The sequence below is a fragment of the Oncorhynchus gorbuscha genome, linkage group LG07, assembly GCF_021184085.1.
Source record: "Oncorhynchus gorbuscha isolate QuinsamMale2020 ecotype Even-year linkage group LG07, OgorEven_v1.0, whole genome shotgun sequence".
In the NCBI taxonomy this organism is placed as follows: domain Eukaryota; kingdom Metazoa; phylum Chordata; class Actinopteri; order Salmoniformes; family Salmonidae; genus Oncorhynchus; species Oncorhynchus gorbuscha.
In genome coordinates, this window is record NC_060179.1 from 51,857,724 (window position 1) to 51,877,026 (window position 19,303).

General features: G+C 44.3%; 1 protein-coding gene across 2 annotated transcripts in view; it reads left to right on the forward strand.

Moving 5' to 3' along the window:
• Positions 1 to 19,051, forward strand: part of LOC124039985 (rho GTPase-activating protein 22-like) — a 38,902-nt gene extending 19,851 nt beyond the window's left edge. The window contains exons 1-8 of one of the 2 annotated variants that reach the window (XM_046356631.1): positions 5,173 to 5,541; positions 11,280 to 11,411; positions 15,155 to 15,362; positions 15,627 to 15,759; positions 15,944 to 16,017; positions 16,135 to 16,256; positions 16,542 to 17,514; positions 17,627 to 19,051. In XM_046356631.1, coding sequence (XP_046212587.1) covers positions 5,484 to 5,541; positions 11,280 to 11,411; positions 15,155 to 15,362; positions 15,627 to 15,759; positions 15,944 to 16,017; positions 16,135 to 16,256; positions 16,542 to 17,514; positions 17,627 to 17,849 — 1,923 coding nt within the window. In that variant the 5' untranslated portion in view covers positions 5,173 to 5,483 and the 3' untranslated portion in view covers positions 17,850 to 19,051. Of the gene's footprint in view, positions 1 to 5,172; positions 5,542 to 11,279; positions 11,412 to 15,154; positions 15,363 to 15,626; positions 15,760 to 15,943; positions 16,018 to 16,134; positions 16,257 to 16,541; positions 17,515 to 17,626 lie in introns of those variants that run through there. The other variant, XM_046356630.1, reaches the window with a different exon arrangement.
• The last annotated feature ends 252 nt before the right edge of the window (positions 19,052 to 19,303 follow it).

The window sequence follows — 19,303 nt, forward strand, 5'->3', positions numbered from 1 at the left end:
ACTCAGTTGTTTTCCCCCTCTTATAGCTGTTTCCTACACACACCAAACCCCGCCACCTGTCGCTCAAGTGGTGCAGTTCATCGTCCTAGCTGTTAGATCCACTATAAGTTTGCATGCGGTTCTGTTAAGTCAAATGCAGTCAAGAGATTGTAACAAACAAGAACAATGCTGCTTTCCACTTAGTTTTTTTATTTTAATCATTCTATTTCTATAATTCCAACAGTTTGCCTAAGTGTTTAGATCTGTATCGCAGGTGAAATCGCAATCACAATATTTGGTTAAAAAAAATGTATTTGATTTGTTATGGCCCGTATCGTGCAGCCCTATTTCAGAGCAAGGCTAGGCACTAGGGTGTTCCTGGGTCTCAGTTCACGGACTCTCTCTATGCATGACCTCTGCCAATAAACGTCCTTGCGGGTTGTGTTTGATGTGGACACTTTAAGGTCCTTGCCCTGTCCAAATGAAAGAGAAGTGAAGGCCCCTGCAAATTGACATTAACTCATCAAGGGTACAAATATGCCTAGCTTGATTTTTTTCCCCTCCAAAATTTGGCAAGAGATGATGCATTGATACATGATACATCTACACTCATTTCCTCAGGAACATCTACGGTGATAGATCCTGTATGACCAAATGAACCTATCAGATAGCACCTTTTATATCCTCATATCCAAGGCTACAATTAAACTGTTTAGGGAGCCCTCACACATTTTAAAGGTAAATATCCTGCTTCCTTTCCCTCTAATATCCTTGGGACCAAGAAAGCAATGAACCAACACGTAGCCAAATCCAACAACCCTTTTCAATAGCCTTTAAACTGAAGTAGCTATGTGGCTATTACTGAAAGCCTATCAGAGTAAGGAAACAGTTATAATAATCTGTGCTTTTTAAATGCACTCTGTGCTTTAAGGGGCTACTCAAGGCTAAGCTTCCTTTTGTGTTGGTTTCGAGCCATACAACCAGCTGGGAAACAACAGCCTGTAAAGGATGGTGCACACACACGCACACACACACACACACACACACACACACACACACACACACACACACACACACACACACACACACACACACACACACACACACACACACACACACACACACACACACACACACACACACACACACACACACACACACACACACACACACACACACATGCCTGGGTAAACAAGACAATTTCAGCTAATTAATTATTGTAGGCCACTTGTTTAGCCAGTGCAAACACACACACACAGACAGACACACACACACACACACACACACACACACACACACACACACACACACACACACACACACACACACACACACACACACACACACACACACACACACACACACACACACACACACACACACACACTTGGAGCCTGTCCCCTACCCCCAGCACCAGTCCAAGCCTTGCAGAAAAGCTCAGCCTTATAAAGAAGAGCTGTTTGCTAGAAGGGAATACAGCTCTAGACAAAGAACAGTCTTTCTAGGCTTGCACGACTTTTGATTAGCTAGTTGTCAGTTCATTGCCTATAAAGCACCCCACTGGCTCAGAACAATGAATGAGGGTACTAACAAGATCTTAGTATACCGCATGAAACGACTTTCTTAGTGCCCCCTGACATTTGCATATTACCCTGTGGCACTAGCAGTAGAAAAGCGTGTGATCTTGTTTACCTGAGTAATGTGACCCAGGTTGAAAAGGTCAACAATATTCATGCATGCCTCCCTTTCATCTGAGCTTCATTGTGGGCTCTCCTTACCTGATATGCATAAACTGTCAGTAACTACAACAATGGCTCACTTCATGACCCCAGACAGTGTTTCAAAAGAAAGTAATGGAAAGTAGCTAAGCGCTGTTTTGTTGGTTTAAGTCTTTGGACAGCATGCTGGAATTTGTGATGGAGGATCTCCATGGATCTATAGATGGGTCTTGCGGTGCCCTTTAGGCTAGCAACAAACCTACACACATCACTCTTTCTGGTCACTTAAAGCGAAGGGAAAACACTGAGGCCTACTGTAAAAAATGGGTGAGTAGGACAAGCTAGCCAACGGCAGAGTGTGATCCAACAACATGATTACAATGATCAAATTGTATTGGTCACATACACATGGTTAGCAGATGTTAACGCGAGTGTAGCGAAATGCTTGATGCTTCTAGTTCCGACAGTGCAGTAATATCTAACAAGTAATCTAACAATTCCACAACAACTACCTAATACACACAAATCTAAAGCGATGGAATAAGAATACGTACATATAAATATATGGATGAGCGATGGTCGGGCGGCATAGGCAAGATGCAGTGGATGGTATATAAGGTACAGTATATACATATGAGATGAGTCATGTAAGATATCTAATCATTATTGAAGTGGCATTATTCGAAGTGACTAGTTGTAAGTACCTGAGAAGCAGGTACGGGGAGTCAAACATTTAATCGGGATCAGACATGAAACAAGACAGGAACAGTGTCAGCACACGGTTATACAAGGATATATGGACATTCATGTAGAAGCAGGGAACAGAGTGGGGAACCAGACATGTATAGGGAAGGTAATGACAGAGGTGATTGAGTCCAGGACAGTCCAATAGCCACTGATGCACGTGACGGGGGAAAGGCAGGTGTGTGTAATGATAATGGCAGGAGTGCGCAATGCTGGGGAGCCTGGCGCCCTCGAGCGCCGGGGGAGAAGAGCGGGAGCAGGCGTGACACTAGTGATCTATGTATTAAAGCGGCCAATGATTTGAGTCTCTATGTAGGCAGAAGCCTCTCTGTGTTAGTGATGGCTGTTTAACAGTCTGATGACCTTAAGATATGTAACGGCGCTCTTCTATCTCTGACGAAGAGGTGGAACAAGGATCGGACCAAAATGCAGCGTGATGATGATTCATGATATATTTTAATGAAGGAAAAACTATACATGCAGAAACTACAAAAATAATGAAATGATAATAATGAAAACCGAAACAGCCCTATCTGGTGCAAACACAAAGACAGGAACAATCACCCACGAAACACTCAAAGAATATGGCTGCCTAAATATGGTTCCCAATCAGAGACAACGAAAATCACCTGCCTCTGATTAAGAACCGCCTCAAGGCAACCATAAACTTTCCTAGACAACCCTACTCAGCCACAATCCCAATACCTACTAAAACCCCAATACAAAAACACACCACAAAATAAACCCATGTCACACCCTGGCCTGACCAAATAAATGAAGACAAACATACATACTTCGACCAGGGCGCGACAAGATAGAAGCTGTTTTTCAGTCTCTCGATCCCAGCCTTGATGCACCTGTCTTGACCTCGCCTTCTGGATGGTAGCGGGGTGAACAGGCAGTGGCTAGGGTAGTTGTTGTCCTTGATGATCTTTTTGGCCTTCTTGTGACATTGGGTCCTGTAGGTGTCGTGGAAGGCAGGTAGTTTGCCCCCGGTGATGAGTTGTGCAGACCGCATCACCCTCTGGAGAGCCTTGCAGTTGTGGATGGTGGAGTTGCCGTACCAGGTGGTGATACAGCCCAACAGGATGCTCTCAATTGTGCATCTGTAAAAGTTTGTGAGGGTTTTAGGTGACAAGCCAAATTTCTTCAGCCTTCTTAGTTTGAAGAGGCACTGTTGCGCCTTCTTCACCACACTGTCTGTGTGGGTGGACCATTTCAGTTTGTCCATGATGTGTATGCCGAGGAACTTAAAACTTTCCACCTTCTCCACTACTGTCCCTTCGATGTGGATAGGGCTGCTCCCTCTTCTGTTTCCTGAAGTCCACAATCATCTCCTTTGTTTTGTTGATGTTGAGTGAGAGGTTGTTTTCCTGACACCACACTCTGAGTGCCGTCACCTCCTCCCTGTAGGCTGTCTCGTCATTGTTGGTAATCAAGCCCACTACTGTTGTGTCATCTGCAAACTTGATGATTAAGTTTGAGGCGTGCATGGCCACGCAGTCATGGGTGAACAGGGAGTACAGGAGGGGACTGAGCACACACCCTTGTGGGGCCCCAGTGTTGAGTGGAGATGTTGTTTCCTACCTTCACCACCTGGGGGCGGCTCGTCAGAAAGTCCAGGACCCAATTGCACAGGGCGGGGTTGAGACACAGGGCCTCAAGCTTAATGATGAGCTTGGAGGGCACTATGGTGTTGAATGCTGAGCTGTAGTCAATGAACAGCATTCTTACATAGGTATTCCTTGTCCAGATGGGATAGTGCAGTGTGATGCCGATTGCATCGTCTGTGGACCTATTGGGGTGGTATGCAAACCGAAGTGGGTCTAGGGTAGCAGGTGAGGTGGAGGTGATACGATCCTTGACTAGTCCCTCAAGGCACTTCACAATGACAGAAGTGAGTGCTACGGGGCGATAGTCATTTAGTTCAGTTATCTTAGCCTTCTTGGGTACAGGAACAATGGTGGCCATCTTGAAGCATGTGGGGACAGCAGACAGGGATAGGGAGTGATTGAATATGTCCATAAACACACCAGCCAGCTGTTCTGCGCATGCTCTGAGGATGCCGTTGTGAGGGTTAACACATTTAATTGACTTTCTCACGTTGGCCACGGAGAAGGGCCCGCAGTCCTTGGTAGCGGGCCACTGTATTGTCCTGAACGCAGGCAAAGAAGGTGTTTAGTTTGTCTGAAAGCAAGATGTCAGTGTACGTGACGTGGCTAGTTTTCTTTTTGTAGTCCGCAATTGCTTGTAGACCCTGCCACATATGTCTGTCTCGTGTCTGAGCCGTTGAACTGCGACTCGACTTTGTCCCTATACCGGTCATTGCAGTTTAGACTCATACACTATTAGAAAAAAAGGTGCTATCTAGAACCTAAAAGGGTTCTTTGGCTGCCCCCATAGGATACCCCTTTGAAGAACCCTTTTTGGTTCCAGGTAGAACCATAATAGGTTCCATGTAGAACCCAGAAGAGCTCTGCCTGGAACCCAAAAGGGTTATCCTATGGGGACAGCCGAATAACCCTTTTGGAACCCTTCTTTTCTAGGAGTGAACTATAGATCACCATCACAAATCTGGCCAATCAGAGGCTTCCCAATTGATTCGCTAAAGTCTGTTCGTTTTCCAGAGAGTGTGTGTGTGGACTGGGGAGGTTTGTTTGGGAAGGAAGGGTAGAGGAGCCCATCTAATCACTCCACACACAGCAAACTGCCAGGGAGGGAGAGGGAGAGCAAGGCCAGGGCACACAAGGAGAGATTAGCGTACACTCCTCCTCTGGTATCTATCTGCCTCTCCCTAGGGAAACCAGGGGATAGAGATAACTACTGCTAGTGAATGTGAGTGAATGAGAGAATTTATAAATGAAGAACACGAAGAAGTGGGACTTGTTTTCGGAGCTTGTTTTTCCTGGCATTGAGCATGCCTCACTGGCACCGCCTGCCCAGTAGTACCTGCGTGTGGATAAGGATACACGACCTCCAGGAGGGCAGCACGTACCCTATTCATGCCCCAGCTGTAGCACTGCCAGCTCCCCTCAGTGAATCATGGGAATGAGGCTGGCCTGCTGTAAGCCCACCAGGCTCAAACAGGAACACCTGCAAGGTAAAGCTAGCTACCTTTTTAGAGTTATATTATAAATGATTGTCATTTGAGTACATGTAATGTACTGTAATTATATTGAACAGCTATGGGCTAAATGATGTTCATCTGTCTGTTGTCGATTTCACTTGTTTTGTCCATAATCCAGTATGCCATACCACAACAAAAGGTTTACTTTGTAGGGGAGCTAGAGTGGTAGTGGTGTTCTGTTGTTGTATGACGTACTGCATTCAGGTTTTGTGAAGAGTCCTTCCTTTCTTTTGAAGGGCAAGCTTTTCTAATTATCCAACAAAGGTTGGTAGAAAACAATATCATGTTCTACAACCAATCATAGCTGCTCCAGAGGACATGTTTTATTACAAAATGTACATACTATAATCCATTTAAAAAGAAACATAGTATATGCCGGAATTATCGTGATGTTCCCTCTCCATGGTGACCCTACACACAGTTATTTGGGAAACATTATACACAACAGGTGTGCTGCACTTCATAACCACCCCTGCACAAAGGTCAAAGGTCAGCAGGAGTGAATCAATTCCCAATCCTCAGAACAATCATCTGGACCATTATTCACACTGTCAGTGGCCACACACACAAAGACACACAACACCGCTGCTTATCACTAACTGCAGGTGTCTGCACCTCCCAGTCACTTAACTATGTTCACACAGTCAGTGGCGGAGCAAGAACTCAATTGTCATACTTGACTAAAATAGATACCTTAATAGAAAATGACTCAAGTAAAAGGGAAAGTCACCCAGTAAAATACTACTTGAGCAAAAGTCTTAAACGATCTGTTTGGAAATGTACAGTGATGTAAAATCACCCAATTGTCATACTGCAGGGGCTCATTCCAACTCAGACATAATTTACAAATTCAGTATTTGTGTTTAGTGTGTCCGCCAGTTCAGACACGGTAGGGATGACAACCAGCGAAGGTTGCTGAGGAGAGGACAGCTCATGATAATGGCTGGAATGGAGTCAATTGTGTGGTATCAACCACATGGAAACTGTCCGCAGTAGCCTACACTGATGACAACGAGTTATATTGATATGTGTGTGAATTTTGACCATATTGCTGTCCTGCCTGAGCATTCTAAATGTAACTGGTACTTTGGGTGTCAGGGAAAATGTAATGGAGTACAAAGTACATATTTTCTTTAGGAATGTAGTGGAGTAAAACTAAAACATACATATATATTAGTAAAGTACAGATAGTAAAGTACAGATACCCCCCAAAAAATACTTAAGTAGTACTTCAAACTATTTATTACTTATGTACTTTACACAACTGCACCCAGATAAGAAGAAACATATTTTCACAGTAAAACTCATCCTTTATCTCCCCTCTCTTCCACTAAGGATCCATCCATCCACAAGCACAGTGGGCAGTCTGACATTTACAGACCAGAGGGAATCATTATCATCAAAAATGACCTTCACTGCAGTTTTCTGTGGAACGTGAAGAGTCCTAATGAAAATATCAGCCCTTTAATGTGCTCAGTAGGAGTGAGACTTGCATTAAATCCCAGAGCTCTGGATTATCTTAATTGCTTCCAAATCATATTGACTCAGGACCGGTACCCCCTGTGTGTGTGTATATATATATAGTAGGGAGAACAAGTATTTGATACACTGCTGATTTTGCAGTTTTTCCTACTTACAAAGCATGTAGAGGTCTGTAATTTTTATCATAGGTACACTTCAACTGTGAGAGACGGAATCTAAAACAAAAATCCAGAAAATGACATTGTATGAATTTGTTTGTTTTTTGTTTTGAAGTTTTACCCCTTTTTCTCCCCAATTGTTTAGTAGCTACAATCTTGTCTGATCGCTACAACTCCCATACGGGCTCAGGAGAGTGGAAGGTTGACACTCATGCATCCTCCGATACACAACCCAACCAAGCCGCACTGCTTCTTAACACAGCGCACATCCAACCCAGAAGCCAGCCGCACCAATGTGTCAGAGGAAACACTGTGCACCTGGCAACCTTGGTTAGCACGCACTACACCAGTCACTGGTGCACGATGAGACAAGGATATCCCTACCAGCCAACCCCTCCCTAACCCAGACAATGCAAGGCCAATTGTGCATCACCCCACAAACCAACCTCTCAGTCACGACCAGTTACGACAGAACCTGGGCGCGAACACAGAGTCTCTGATGGCACAGCTGGCACTACAGTACAGCACCCTTAACCACTGCGCCACCCGGGAGGCTTCATTGTATGATTCTTAAGTAATTCATTTGCATTTTATTGCATGACATAAGTATTTGATCGCCTACCAACCAGTAAGAATTCCAGCTCTCAGAGACCTGTTAGTTTTTCTTTAAGAAGCACTCCTGTTCTCCACTCATTACCTGTATTAACTGCACCTGTTTGAACTCGTTACCTGTATAAAAGACACCTGTCCACACACTCAATCAAACAGACTCCAACCTCTCCACAATGGCCAAGACCAGAGAGCTGTGTAAGGACATCAAGGATACAATTGTAGACCTGCACAAGGCTGGGATGGGCTACTGGACAATAGGCAAGCAGCTTGGTGAGGAGGCAACAACTGTTGGTGCAATTATTAGAAACTGGAAGAAGTTCAAGATGACGGTCAATCACCCTCGGTCTGGGGCTCAATGCTAGATCTCACCTCGAGGTCCCCCTGCTCAAGCCAGCGCATGTCCAGGCCCGTCTGAAGTTTGCCAATGACCATCTAGATGATCCAGAGGAGGAATGGGACAAGGTCATGTGGTCTGATGAGACATAAATAGAGCTTTTTGGTCTAAACTCCACTCACCGTGTTTGGAGGAAGAAGAAGGATGAGTACAACCCCAAGAACACCATCCCAACCGTGAAGCATGGAGGTGGAAACATCATTCTTTGGGGATGCTTTTCTGCAAAGGGGACAGGACGACTGCACCGTATTGAGGGGAGGATGGATGGGGCCATGTATCACGAGATCTTGGCCAACAACCTCCTTCCCTCAGTAAGAGCATTGAAGATGGGTCGGGGCTGGGTCTTCCAGCATGATAACAACCCGAAACACACAGCCAGGGCAACTAAGGAGGGCTCATTAAGAAGCATCTCAAGGTCCTGGAGTGGCCTAGCCAGTCTCCAGAACTGAACCCAATAGAAAATCTTTGGAGGGAGCTGAAAGTCTTGCCCAGCGACAGCCCCGAAACCTGAAGGATCTGGAGAAGGTCTGTATGGAGGAGTGGGCCAAAATCCCTGCTGCAGTGTGTACAAACCTGGTCAAGAACTACAGGAAACGTATGATCTCTGTAATTGCAAACAATGGTTTCTGTACCAAATATTAAGTTCTGCTTTTCTGATGTATCAAATACTTATGTCATGCAATAAAATGCAAATGAATTACTTAAAAATCATACAATGTGATTTTCTGGATTTTTGTTTTAGATTCCGTCTCTCACAGTTGAAGTGTACCTATGATAAAAATGACAGACCTCTACATGCTTGTAAGTGGGAAAACCTGCAAAATCGGCAGTGTATCAAATACTTGTTCTCCCCACTGTATATGTACATAAATTAATATACAGGTTTTTTTAAACTTTTGTGTATTTAGTAAATATTTTCTGACTCTTTCTTAAAACTGCGTAGTTTGCTAAGGGCTTGTAAGTAAGCATTTCATGTGACACATAACATTTGATTTGATTTGAAATCTTTGCACTTTCTTTCCTCAGACAGGTTTTTCATATTTTCCTCTCTTTTTGACAGTCTGCTGGCGGTGGGCTGGAAGACGAAGCATTGACTGTGTTCAGGCTCCTTTATGTCTGCGTCAGCAGGGCGTCTTTATCACTCGCTTGATTTCTCTCTTTTCCCGGTGGCCTGGCGGGAAGGGATCCACCTGGTTTACACTGTTATTGATGACAGGAACTAGGACCGAAGAGCTTCATCTTTCTATCAGATCACATAAAGGAACAGCTTCTTGAAGAAGTGCTTTTGAACCTGTAACAATTGTAACACTTTCAACCTTTCAAGTTAATGGAAGGTGCTATGTTTGGAACCGAAAGTAGCCAATACAGATGTTTGCTACAAGATAGTAGAAGGTGTTGTTTTCTTTGTGAATGATGTGATTCTCTCCTACAATTGGAGTCCCTTTAATCTTTTTTTGTTTGTTTTGAAGTTCATATCAGATGGCAGCAGCCAAGCGCTATTGCTTTCTGCGTGTCCGGTGTATGAGTAAGATGTTTTGAAGCAGAAGACAAGTGGGAGATACAGTATATCTTGACAGAGGCAAATGATAAAATCATCATTTAATATTTTATGAAGGCAATATATAGCATTATTATGTACTCGCATAGGGAGGTTTCAACTGATTCCGAGAATATACAGTAGGAATATGCAATGGATGCATAGACAGGAATTATATCTACTCCATTAACATACTATTAGGTATATGAAGTACTGACTGAATACGATGACTGCATATGGTAATAAGGATAAAAGTAATGATGACTAAAGCATTTCAGCCTGGACTGTAGACTGCAAACCTGTATCTAAGGGTCACATGAGTACACAGAGCCCAAAGCAGCCAATGTGACTGGGCTGCTAAGTGATAATCACAGTGGTGTGAGTTTGCTGAGCTGGGTGACAAAGGCACATAGCTTTATGGCACCACTGTTTACATTTGGCTTACCTTCCCCAAAGCTAAATGGCATGTCCTAACATGGCGAGAGATATCACTACACGGATTACTGGATCCCTGTAAAATCATACCTAAAGAATAATATCTGATGAATCCCTTAAAGGTGACCTGTTATCTACATGTGTATTACTATATCTGATAAATGGTAGACATTCATTTTGTTGCCAGATCCTACAGGGTCAATCAATTGAGACATGTAGTCTACATTTGGTTGTTCGGTCAGTCTTATGTATCCACAGAGTTTCTAAACCCAGAGGTGCAATATCGCTAGGCTTTCTGGGAATGCTTGCGAAGCAGACCAAACAGACCAGGCCAGGGTTTTGAGTTGGAGAAGTCAATGAGAGAAGTGACATTCTTCCCTCGTTGTTTGTTTTCCACAAATCTAAAGGCACAACCTAGATTTGAGCCAGTGTCTTTAGTAGTTGAACATGTTATTACTCCGACCTCGTGCTACTGACAAACGGACACTTTTTCATTTTTGTCAAAAACAACTTTATGTCGAAGGAGTGCCTTTTGATTTGACGGCCCCGCACATGTGCAGTTTGGCTTCGGGGCGACCGTTACGCTCAATGGCATGTTTCTACCGTTTTAGCCTATCTTCATGGTGTACTGCCTTTGATGTAGCTGTAACTGTATCCTAAACATAACAACTACACCATCTAGTGGTGATAGTGCCGATATGAGGGTAGTTGATGGCTAACGTGTTGGCTGAAAATCCAATTTTTTATTTGGACAAATCTTGATCTTTGAGGAGTCGGGCCTACCTGATTGGGTGTTCTTGTCCATGCACAACATATTATATTGTAGCCGTGTACAGGGATGGGGCTCTTAAAGGACATCATCTCCCAATGTGGAGCTGTGGTATGAAAAAAAACCATGAAAGGATATTGAAGTAGCTGGACTCATCAACCTTCCATTAACCTCAGACCACTTTTCCCCCAGATTAGTCTGCCAACCTATTAACTTTCAAAGATGCATTCGACTCATCTCTCTCTCTCTCTCTCTCTCTCTCTCTCTCTCTCTCTCTCTCTCTCTCTCTCTCTCTCTCTCTCTCTCTCTCTTTCTCTCTCTCAGGTGGTACAGGAGGAGAAAAGGACCGAGCTACTATCAGTCATGAGGCCATTCTGCTCTTGGCCAACTCCCAGAGTGACATGGATGACTGGGTCAAGGCCATACGACGGGTCATCTGGGCACCCTTTGGAGGAGGTAAGCTAGGCTGGCACTCAAAGTGATTTTGCTATGTTTCACCGTTGTTTCGCAGTGTTCAGTCTGGTTTTACCAGGCTAGAAGGAAAACCGCTGCACCCAGACTTACATTACTAGATGCAATTATTTACAAACTGATCTAATGCTCAGTGAAAGCATATTCTTTCCAAGGGTCACATTATGTTCTTTATGTCACTCAAACATTTTTTTTTGACATGTGCTGTAGGGGTCAGAAGGTTTGACAGACAGAACATCGTTGCATGGCGTACAGTATGTTCAGAACAGACTGAACAGGTCCTTTCAGAGTCTTTATTTCCTGACTAGTGTGTCATTACACTCTGTTCATCTCCGAGCACTGAAAGGCTGGTCTACTGTAGGCTACTGTATTTGACGTGTATGCAGAAGATTCAAGTTTTAATATCACGTGCGCAGGTACAGTGAAATGTCTTCCTGGAAAGCTCTAAACCCAATAATGCAGTAATCAATAACAATGTAATACTAAGAATAACAAGGTAGAACAAAAACACGAGAAAGTAAGAAAGCGTAGTATATACAGGGTCGGTTTCAGTACCATATTTACAATGTGCAGGGATACTGGAGTGATCGAGGTAGACATGTAAAGGGGTAAGGTGACCAGGCATCAGGATATATGATAAGCAACGTAGCAGCAGCGTGATGATTGAGTGGGTGTATGTAGAATCAGTAAAAATGCATGTGCATATTATGTGTGTGTGATCAAATGATGGGAGTGAGTGTTTTTGTGTGTGTGTGTGTGTTGGAGTGTCCATGTACAGTATGTGAGTGTGTAGGGTCCTGTGAGTGTGCATAGAGACAGTGCAACATGTTTAATCAAGTAAAAATACAACGGTCTACTCAGATAGTCCGTGTAGCCAGTTTAGTTAGCTATTTAGTGAGCTATTTCGTTAGCTATTTAGCAGTCTTATGGCTTGGGGATAGAAGCTGTTCAGGATCCTGTTGGTGCCAGACTTGGTCCAGCGGTACCGCTTGTCACGCAGAAGCAGAGAGAACAGTCTTTGCGTGGCTGGAGTCTTAAATGATTTACTGGCCTTCCTTTCATATCGCCTGATATAGAGGTCCTGGATGGCAAGGAGCTCAGCCCCAGTGATATACTGTGCTGTCCCCACCCTCTCTGTAGCGCCATGCGATCAAGGGTGGTGCTATTGCCATACCAAGCCGTGATGCAGCCAGTCAAGATACTCTCAATGGTACAGCTGTAGAACTTTTTGAGGATTTGAGGGGCCATGCCAAATCTTTTTCGAACCTCCTGAGGGGAAGAGGCGTTGTTGCGCCTTCTCCACAAATGTGCGCGTGTGTGTGTAACATTTTAAGTCCTTAGTGATTTGGACACCGAGGAACTTGAAGCTTCAACCCGATCCACTGCAGCCTCATCGATGTGGATGGGGGCGTGCTCCCCCCTGTTTTCTGTAGTCCACGATCAGCTCCTTGGTCTTACCTACATTGAGGGAGAGGTTGTTGTTCTGGCAACACAGTGCCAGGTCACTGACCTCCTCCCTGTAGGCTGTCTCATCGTCGCTGGTGATCAGGCCTACCGCCATGGTGTCATCAGCAAACTTAATGATGGTGTTGGAGTCGTGGATACATAGGGAGTACAGGAGGGGACTAAGCACACACCCCTGTGTTGAGAGTCAGTGTGACCGAGGTGATGTTCCCTTCAGGAAGTCCAGGGTCCAGTTGCAGAAGAAGATGTTCAGTCCCAGGGTGCTAAGCTTGGTGACGAGCTTGGAGGTGATAATGGTGTTGAACGTTGAGCTTCAGTCAATGAACAGCATTCTCACGTAGTTGTTGCTCTTATCTAGTTGTGTGAGGGCAGTGTGGAGTGCAATTCAGATTGGGTCGTCTATAGATCTGTTGGGGCGGTATGAAAATTGGAGTGGGTCTAGGGTGTCTGGGATGATGGAGTTGATGTGTGCCATAACCAGCCTCTCAAAGCACTTCATGAAATATAGGCTAGGGTGTGTGGAGGCAGCTGGATATCCAGATATTACATCACGCAGAGGATGTTCAAAATAGAAGGATCACAGCATGTCTAACTGACATCCATGCTTTCATATAATACATTCTAAAAATGAGGGTTGTTCTAAGGTCCTCAATGTTTTTTTTGAAGAACCTTAGGGTTCTTGGCATTGAAACTGGCTGTGGATACGCAGAACATCAACACGCCAGAGGATATACCCATTGGACTTGGGGTTCTGCTGGGAGTTTACAACATATTTGGATTTTTAAAATTCTGCTTCGCCACTAAAATCTTAATAAACACTGAGAACTAACATATTGTGTTATTGATGTAATTGTTATGCGTATTGCTATTATTAATAATAATAATAATTACATGGGAGGGGGGGGTAGCTCAAAAATGAACCCCAAAGGTTCTTTGAGGATCCATTAAAAGGGGGTGCTTTGAAGAACTTATAGGGGTTCCTCCACAGTTTCAATTTGAAGAACATCTAAAGGAATCTCCAGGAACCTTTTGTTTTTAGAGTGTAGCCGTAACTTTGAACCTATCCGACACTGGAACTGGATGGGAGGCACACTATTGTAGTCAGTCAGTGGAGGCTGCTTAGGGAAGGACAGCTCATAATAATGTCTGGAATGGCTGAGCAAATGGAATGGCATCCAACCATGTGTTTGATGTGTTTATTCCTTTCCACGGATTCCGCTCCAGCCTTTACCACGAGCCCGTCCTCCCCAAGGTGCCACCAACCTCCTGTGTAGTCAGTAGGCTACTTGTGGCTTCTTACATTACATTTTGGAAGGAGCATGCAATGCTGAAGAGAACTTCTTTAGCCCATATCTAATTAATGTCAAGAGGACCTACATTGGGAGGATATACAAGAAATTGCTGATAACAGCAAGATTATATACGGTAGGTGTACCTCAATTCCTCCACAAAGTGGAGAGCAGACTAGAGTTTTTAAATGAACCTCCAACTCCTTCGATTCGCTATGCGTCGATACTCAACTTCTACGGGATTGGTGTCCTTTCCACAGGACTGTTGAGCTAACGTAAGCTAATACGATTAGCATGAGGTTGTAAGTAACAAGAAAATTTCCCAGGACATAGACATATCTGATATTGAAATTCTTGTTAATCTAACTGCACTGTCCAATTTACAGTAGCTATTACAGTGAACGAATATAATACTATTGTTTGAGAAGAGTACACAGTTTTGAACATGAAAAGTTATTAATAAACAATATTTGGGCCAGTCTTGATACAACATTTTGAACGTTGAAAGGTTGAACGTTGAAAACATTTCCCAAATCTTAACATAAACCACCAGAATTGGTTTATAAACTCAATAAATTAAGTAATAACTTTAAGAAGATGTACCTGCTGAATTCAAAGATACAACACTAGACTAAACTTCACTTGCGTCATCTTTGTGGTTTTGAGAGATAAACATGGTAATGCTTTCACTTATTGCACATAAAGGAACAAAGTTCCCACATGATAGAGTGCTTGCTTTGTTATCCAACTGATCTCCTTTCTGTCATCCTGTGAACCCCATTCATTGCTGCTCGCAGCTATATTTTGATTTGCATTTTGTGTTGACTTGTTCATCCAACTACTGAATGTTGAGATGCTCCATTTTGGTATTCCTGAACATAACTTTCCATTGGTTTGGCATTTTATTATGGTAATGAATGACAAACAATATTTAATACTGAAATAGAGTATGTAAAACGTTTTTCTTGCCTGCAGGGATATTTGGCCAGAGTTTAGAGGACACAGTCCAGTATGAAAAGAAATTTGGCCATCGCCTGGCACCTCTTCTGGTGGAGCAGTGTGTGGACTTCATAAGGGAACGAGGTCTGGATGAGGAGGGTCTCTTTCGGATGTCAGGGCAGACTAACCTGGTAAAGGATCTACAGGAAGCCTTTGACTGTGGGGATAAGCCTCTATTTGACAGGTAGATGAAAGGTCATCTACATTTCCTGTTATTGAATACAAAATAAATGCTGATTCGTTCAGCCGAAAGTAGAAGTGGTGGTAGAGGTAGTGGTGGTCAATTATTGACGATAGCTGTGATAGTGTATACACAGTACGCCTCCATACTGTATATCCTACGCTAAATCCTTCCACTACAATACTGTAGGCCACTAGGACTTTAGCATTTGGATATTGTTATTCATAGTTAGTAAGGCAACTTTAACCATTTCGTGCCCCGTTGCAGTAACACTGACGTCCACACGGTGGCGTCCCTGCTGAAGCTCTACCTCCGTGAACTGCCTGAGCCTGTCGTCCCTTTCTCCAAGTATGAGGACTTCCTCGCCTGTGCTCAGCTGCTGGCCAAAGACGCGGAGGTGGTAAGAAACACTTCTCTACACTAGTTCTTGTCATGTTAGTACTCACACTATGACTGAAGCCAAAGAGCCAAACTGCTCTGTCATTGGATAAAAAACAGTGTTCAAGTACATTATGTCTGTGTGAAGAAACATGAGCTGTTGAGATACTGTATGTCATTCTCAGGTTCTCGTCTTATCTTCTTAGGGTGTACAAGAGCTGGGAAAGCAAGTGAGCAATCTTCCTCCAGCCAACTACAATCTCCTGAAGTACATATGCAAGTATGTCGACAAACATCCAACTCCCGTCCTTAGAAGATCACAGTTATCTTGTTTTATCACAGTCACATTTTCATATCTTTCTAATTATGTTCCGCTGTGCCGTGCCTTTCTTTAAAGGTTTCTTGATGAGGTCCAGTCTCACGCAATCAAAAACAAGATGAGTGTACAGAACCTGGCCACTGTATTTGGACCAAACATCCTCCGGCCTAAAATGGAGGACCCAGTGGTAATTATGGAAGGTACGAACACTCATTCATTTTATATCCTACTGATGTTAACAGGCACTGTATTAATCATCTGAGACTTTCCTGATATTTTTTCATTCAAATGGTTGGGAAGTAGGATGCAGAGTAGATACGGTACATCAGTTTATGGAAAGTAGAGAACCGAAACACTTTACTATTGCATGCTATCTATTCATGACTCATCTACTCTATGTCCGGTTCACAAAACATATACTAATCCAAAGTAGAACAGTATTGTACAGTATGGTTCCTTATACCTTTTTATTGTTTCCTGTAAAGGGACCTCCCTAGTCCAGAGCCTCATGACCGTACTGATCAGTGAGCATAAACGTCTGTATTCGGGGAGGGGGGAACTGGAGGTCCCTGTTCCCCAGTCAGAGGTGACCCTCCAAGGCCAACAGCTCCAGCAGCACAGCATCGGTGGCTGGATTTCTGAGGAGGACCTCCAGAGCTGTCCCACCAACCCCAATGAGGACCTCGCCTGCAGCAGCGCCTCTTCTCTGGATGCTAAACTCTGTGCCGCCACCACCCCTCCACTCAGACTCGCTCCTTCAGGGAAGGGGGAGACGGTGGTCAGCCCCAGCAAGCAGACCAAGAATGTTCCCTCCTGGAAGTACTCCTTCAAGGGCTCCTCCACGCCGCGGCCCCCTCCTCAGGCCAAGCCGGCTGTTTGCGCGGCTGACGTGGGCCCGTCCTATAGTGGAAACTGGCTGATGAACGGGCTGTCCTCTCTGAGGAGCCACAGGCGCACCGCCTCGGGGGAGCGTGTCAGGGACTCCACCAGCTCTTCCCAGAGACTGTCCACCTATGACAACGTCACCTCTTCCTCCAGCATGGGCAGTGTCCCTAGCGTAGCCAGCACGCCATGGTCCACCTCCTCCTGTGAAATTGCCGCACCTGACTCAGGCAGCGAGCCCTCAGGGCCTAACTGTGGTAACGGGAAGGGTCCAGGGGAGTGCCAGTGGCAGGAGCTAGCCTTACCCCAGCACCAGGGCCAGATGGGAGGCCGGGAGGAGGAGAGAGTTGGAGATAGGGTCTCAGAGCAAGAACATGACAGTAGTGAAGCCATGGAGCTGTGTGTTAGCAGTGCAGGCTGCAGTGACAATGGGAACACCATAGCCAATATATTGGTGCCGTCCATCTTGATGCCGGAAGACCTTGACGGAGGCTCCAAAGTACTTACCAGCCTGGTGGAGGGTCTGAAGGACGAGCTGAGGAAACAGAAGGTGGCCTATGAGACCATCATCGAAAAGTAAGTCTGCAGGCTACAAATCAGTCAACAATCTTACTCGGGTTACTTGCAGGTATTGAGGAGAGCCGGCTCTACAGTTGTGTAAATCAACCTACGTATGTACCCCCTGCAGGCTGGAGGAGTCGAGTGCTGCTCTGTGCTCTCAGATGGAGCGCCTGGAGCAGGAGATGGAGCAGGAGAGGAAGAAGCAGCGCATGCTGGAGATCAAGCTCCGCAACTCAGACCGAGGCCGTCACGATGCAGAGAACAGGAACCGGCTCCTGGAGAGGGAAATGGAGGACTTCTTCTCCACTCTGGGAGACCTGACTCTGGGAACAAGGACCAGCAACATTTAATAGCCCTGGTCATAGACTTCTATAGTCTCTTCCCGCAGCCGAGTGCCATGAGTCTGGCAAGGGAGACTAAGAGGTACATAGACTCAATGAATAGTAATGCATGTTGTCCAACGCAGGCAGCTGCATCTCTATCTTTCCTCAGGCCTCTAAGTGTGCCTATGACTACCATGAGTATCTATCTGGTGACAAAGCCTCGGTCCTTGGTTTTACTCTGGTCAACTCTGTCCGTATACCTTTAATGTAAAACAAAAGGGGTCAACTACTATCATTATGACTGTACAATAATCACGGCTTTGTTAGTCATATGCTGCCTACTACAGTACACAATGTGCAAATACAACCATACCAAATACTCTGCTTATAAGGTCCCGTGTTGAAGCCGCCATGACGGTTTGGGGCACATGAAGCTGACCACTGCCCTCAAAGAAACCATTCAAAGGTATACCGGCTGTGCCTTCAGGGACTTTTAGAATTTAAAAAAGAAAACGGTGTGTGCTTGTCCAAATGGTTCATGTATTGCTCAACCTTAATTTATCACTACTATCCCCAGAGTTACTTGCAGTAAGGTGCCAATAGTTCATTGAATGAACGTTGTTGAAACAGAATGTACTGTATGCTTCAGTGAATGTAATGTGCTGTTGATCAAGCCAGCTCTGTAAATTGAGTGTGAATTCATTATCAAAACATTGATATAGATTTGAACGCATAACAATTATATACATTCCCCCAGATAATTCTTATGCGAGCGTTGCATGTGGTGAAACTGTTGCTAGAAACTGTTGCTACTGTTTAAACATGTCTGGAGGCCTGAACACGAAACATGATCTGGTTCCTGAAGTCCCCTATAATCGTGTTTTAATATTGTGACAATGTGTATTCGTTTCAAGGCAATGTGACTGTATTTTTTGTGTTCTTTTTGCATTTCATACAAGAATCACGTGACTAATGTTATCTGATGACCCCTTTCGTGTGCTGTTCCTATGCTTACGTTTACAAGGTGGTGTTCTGGAAGACTTGGACTGATTTAGTTAGACAAGAGTCTATTGTTTATATTCTCCTCAAACGTAAACTTAGGTGAAATATTTATAGTCTTTGATTAAGATTTGAAGGTGCTTATTTATTATGAATCTACACACTTGTAATGAATGGAATTATGGCAATATGAGCAAATAAAGATGACCGTTGTGTCATTTTGTGAGTGATGCTGTATGGGTCAGCATGCTTATGTTCAGTTCATCTTACACTTAGCACTTGGTGTGTACTCATTGCACCACCAAATTATACAAAATCTCAAGATCATGTACAAAAACAACCTGCAAATGCATGACTCAAATTGTGTTTATTTTACTTGCAGTACATATTTTTTATTTTTTTTATTTTTTTGGGGGGGGGGTGGGTGTCATCAGATCGCAGTGCATTTATTCGAGTAGTGCACTGTTCATTGGCTGTGGTCC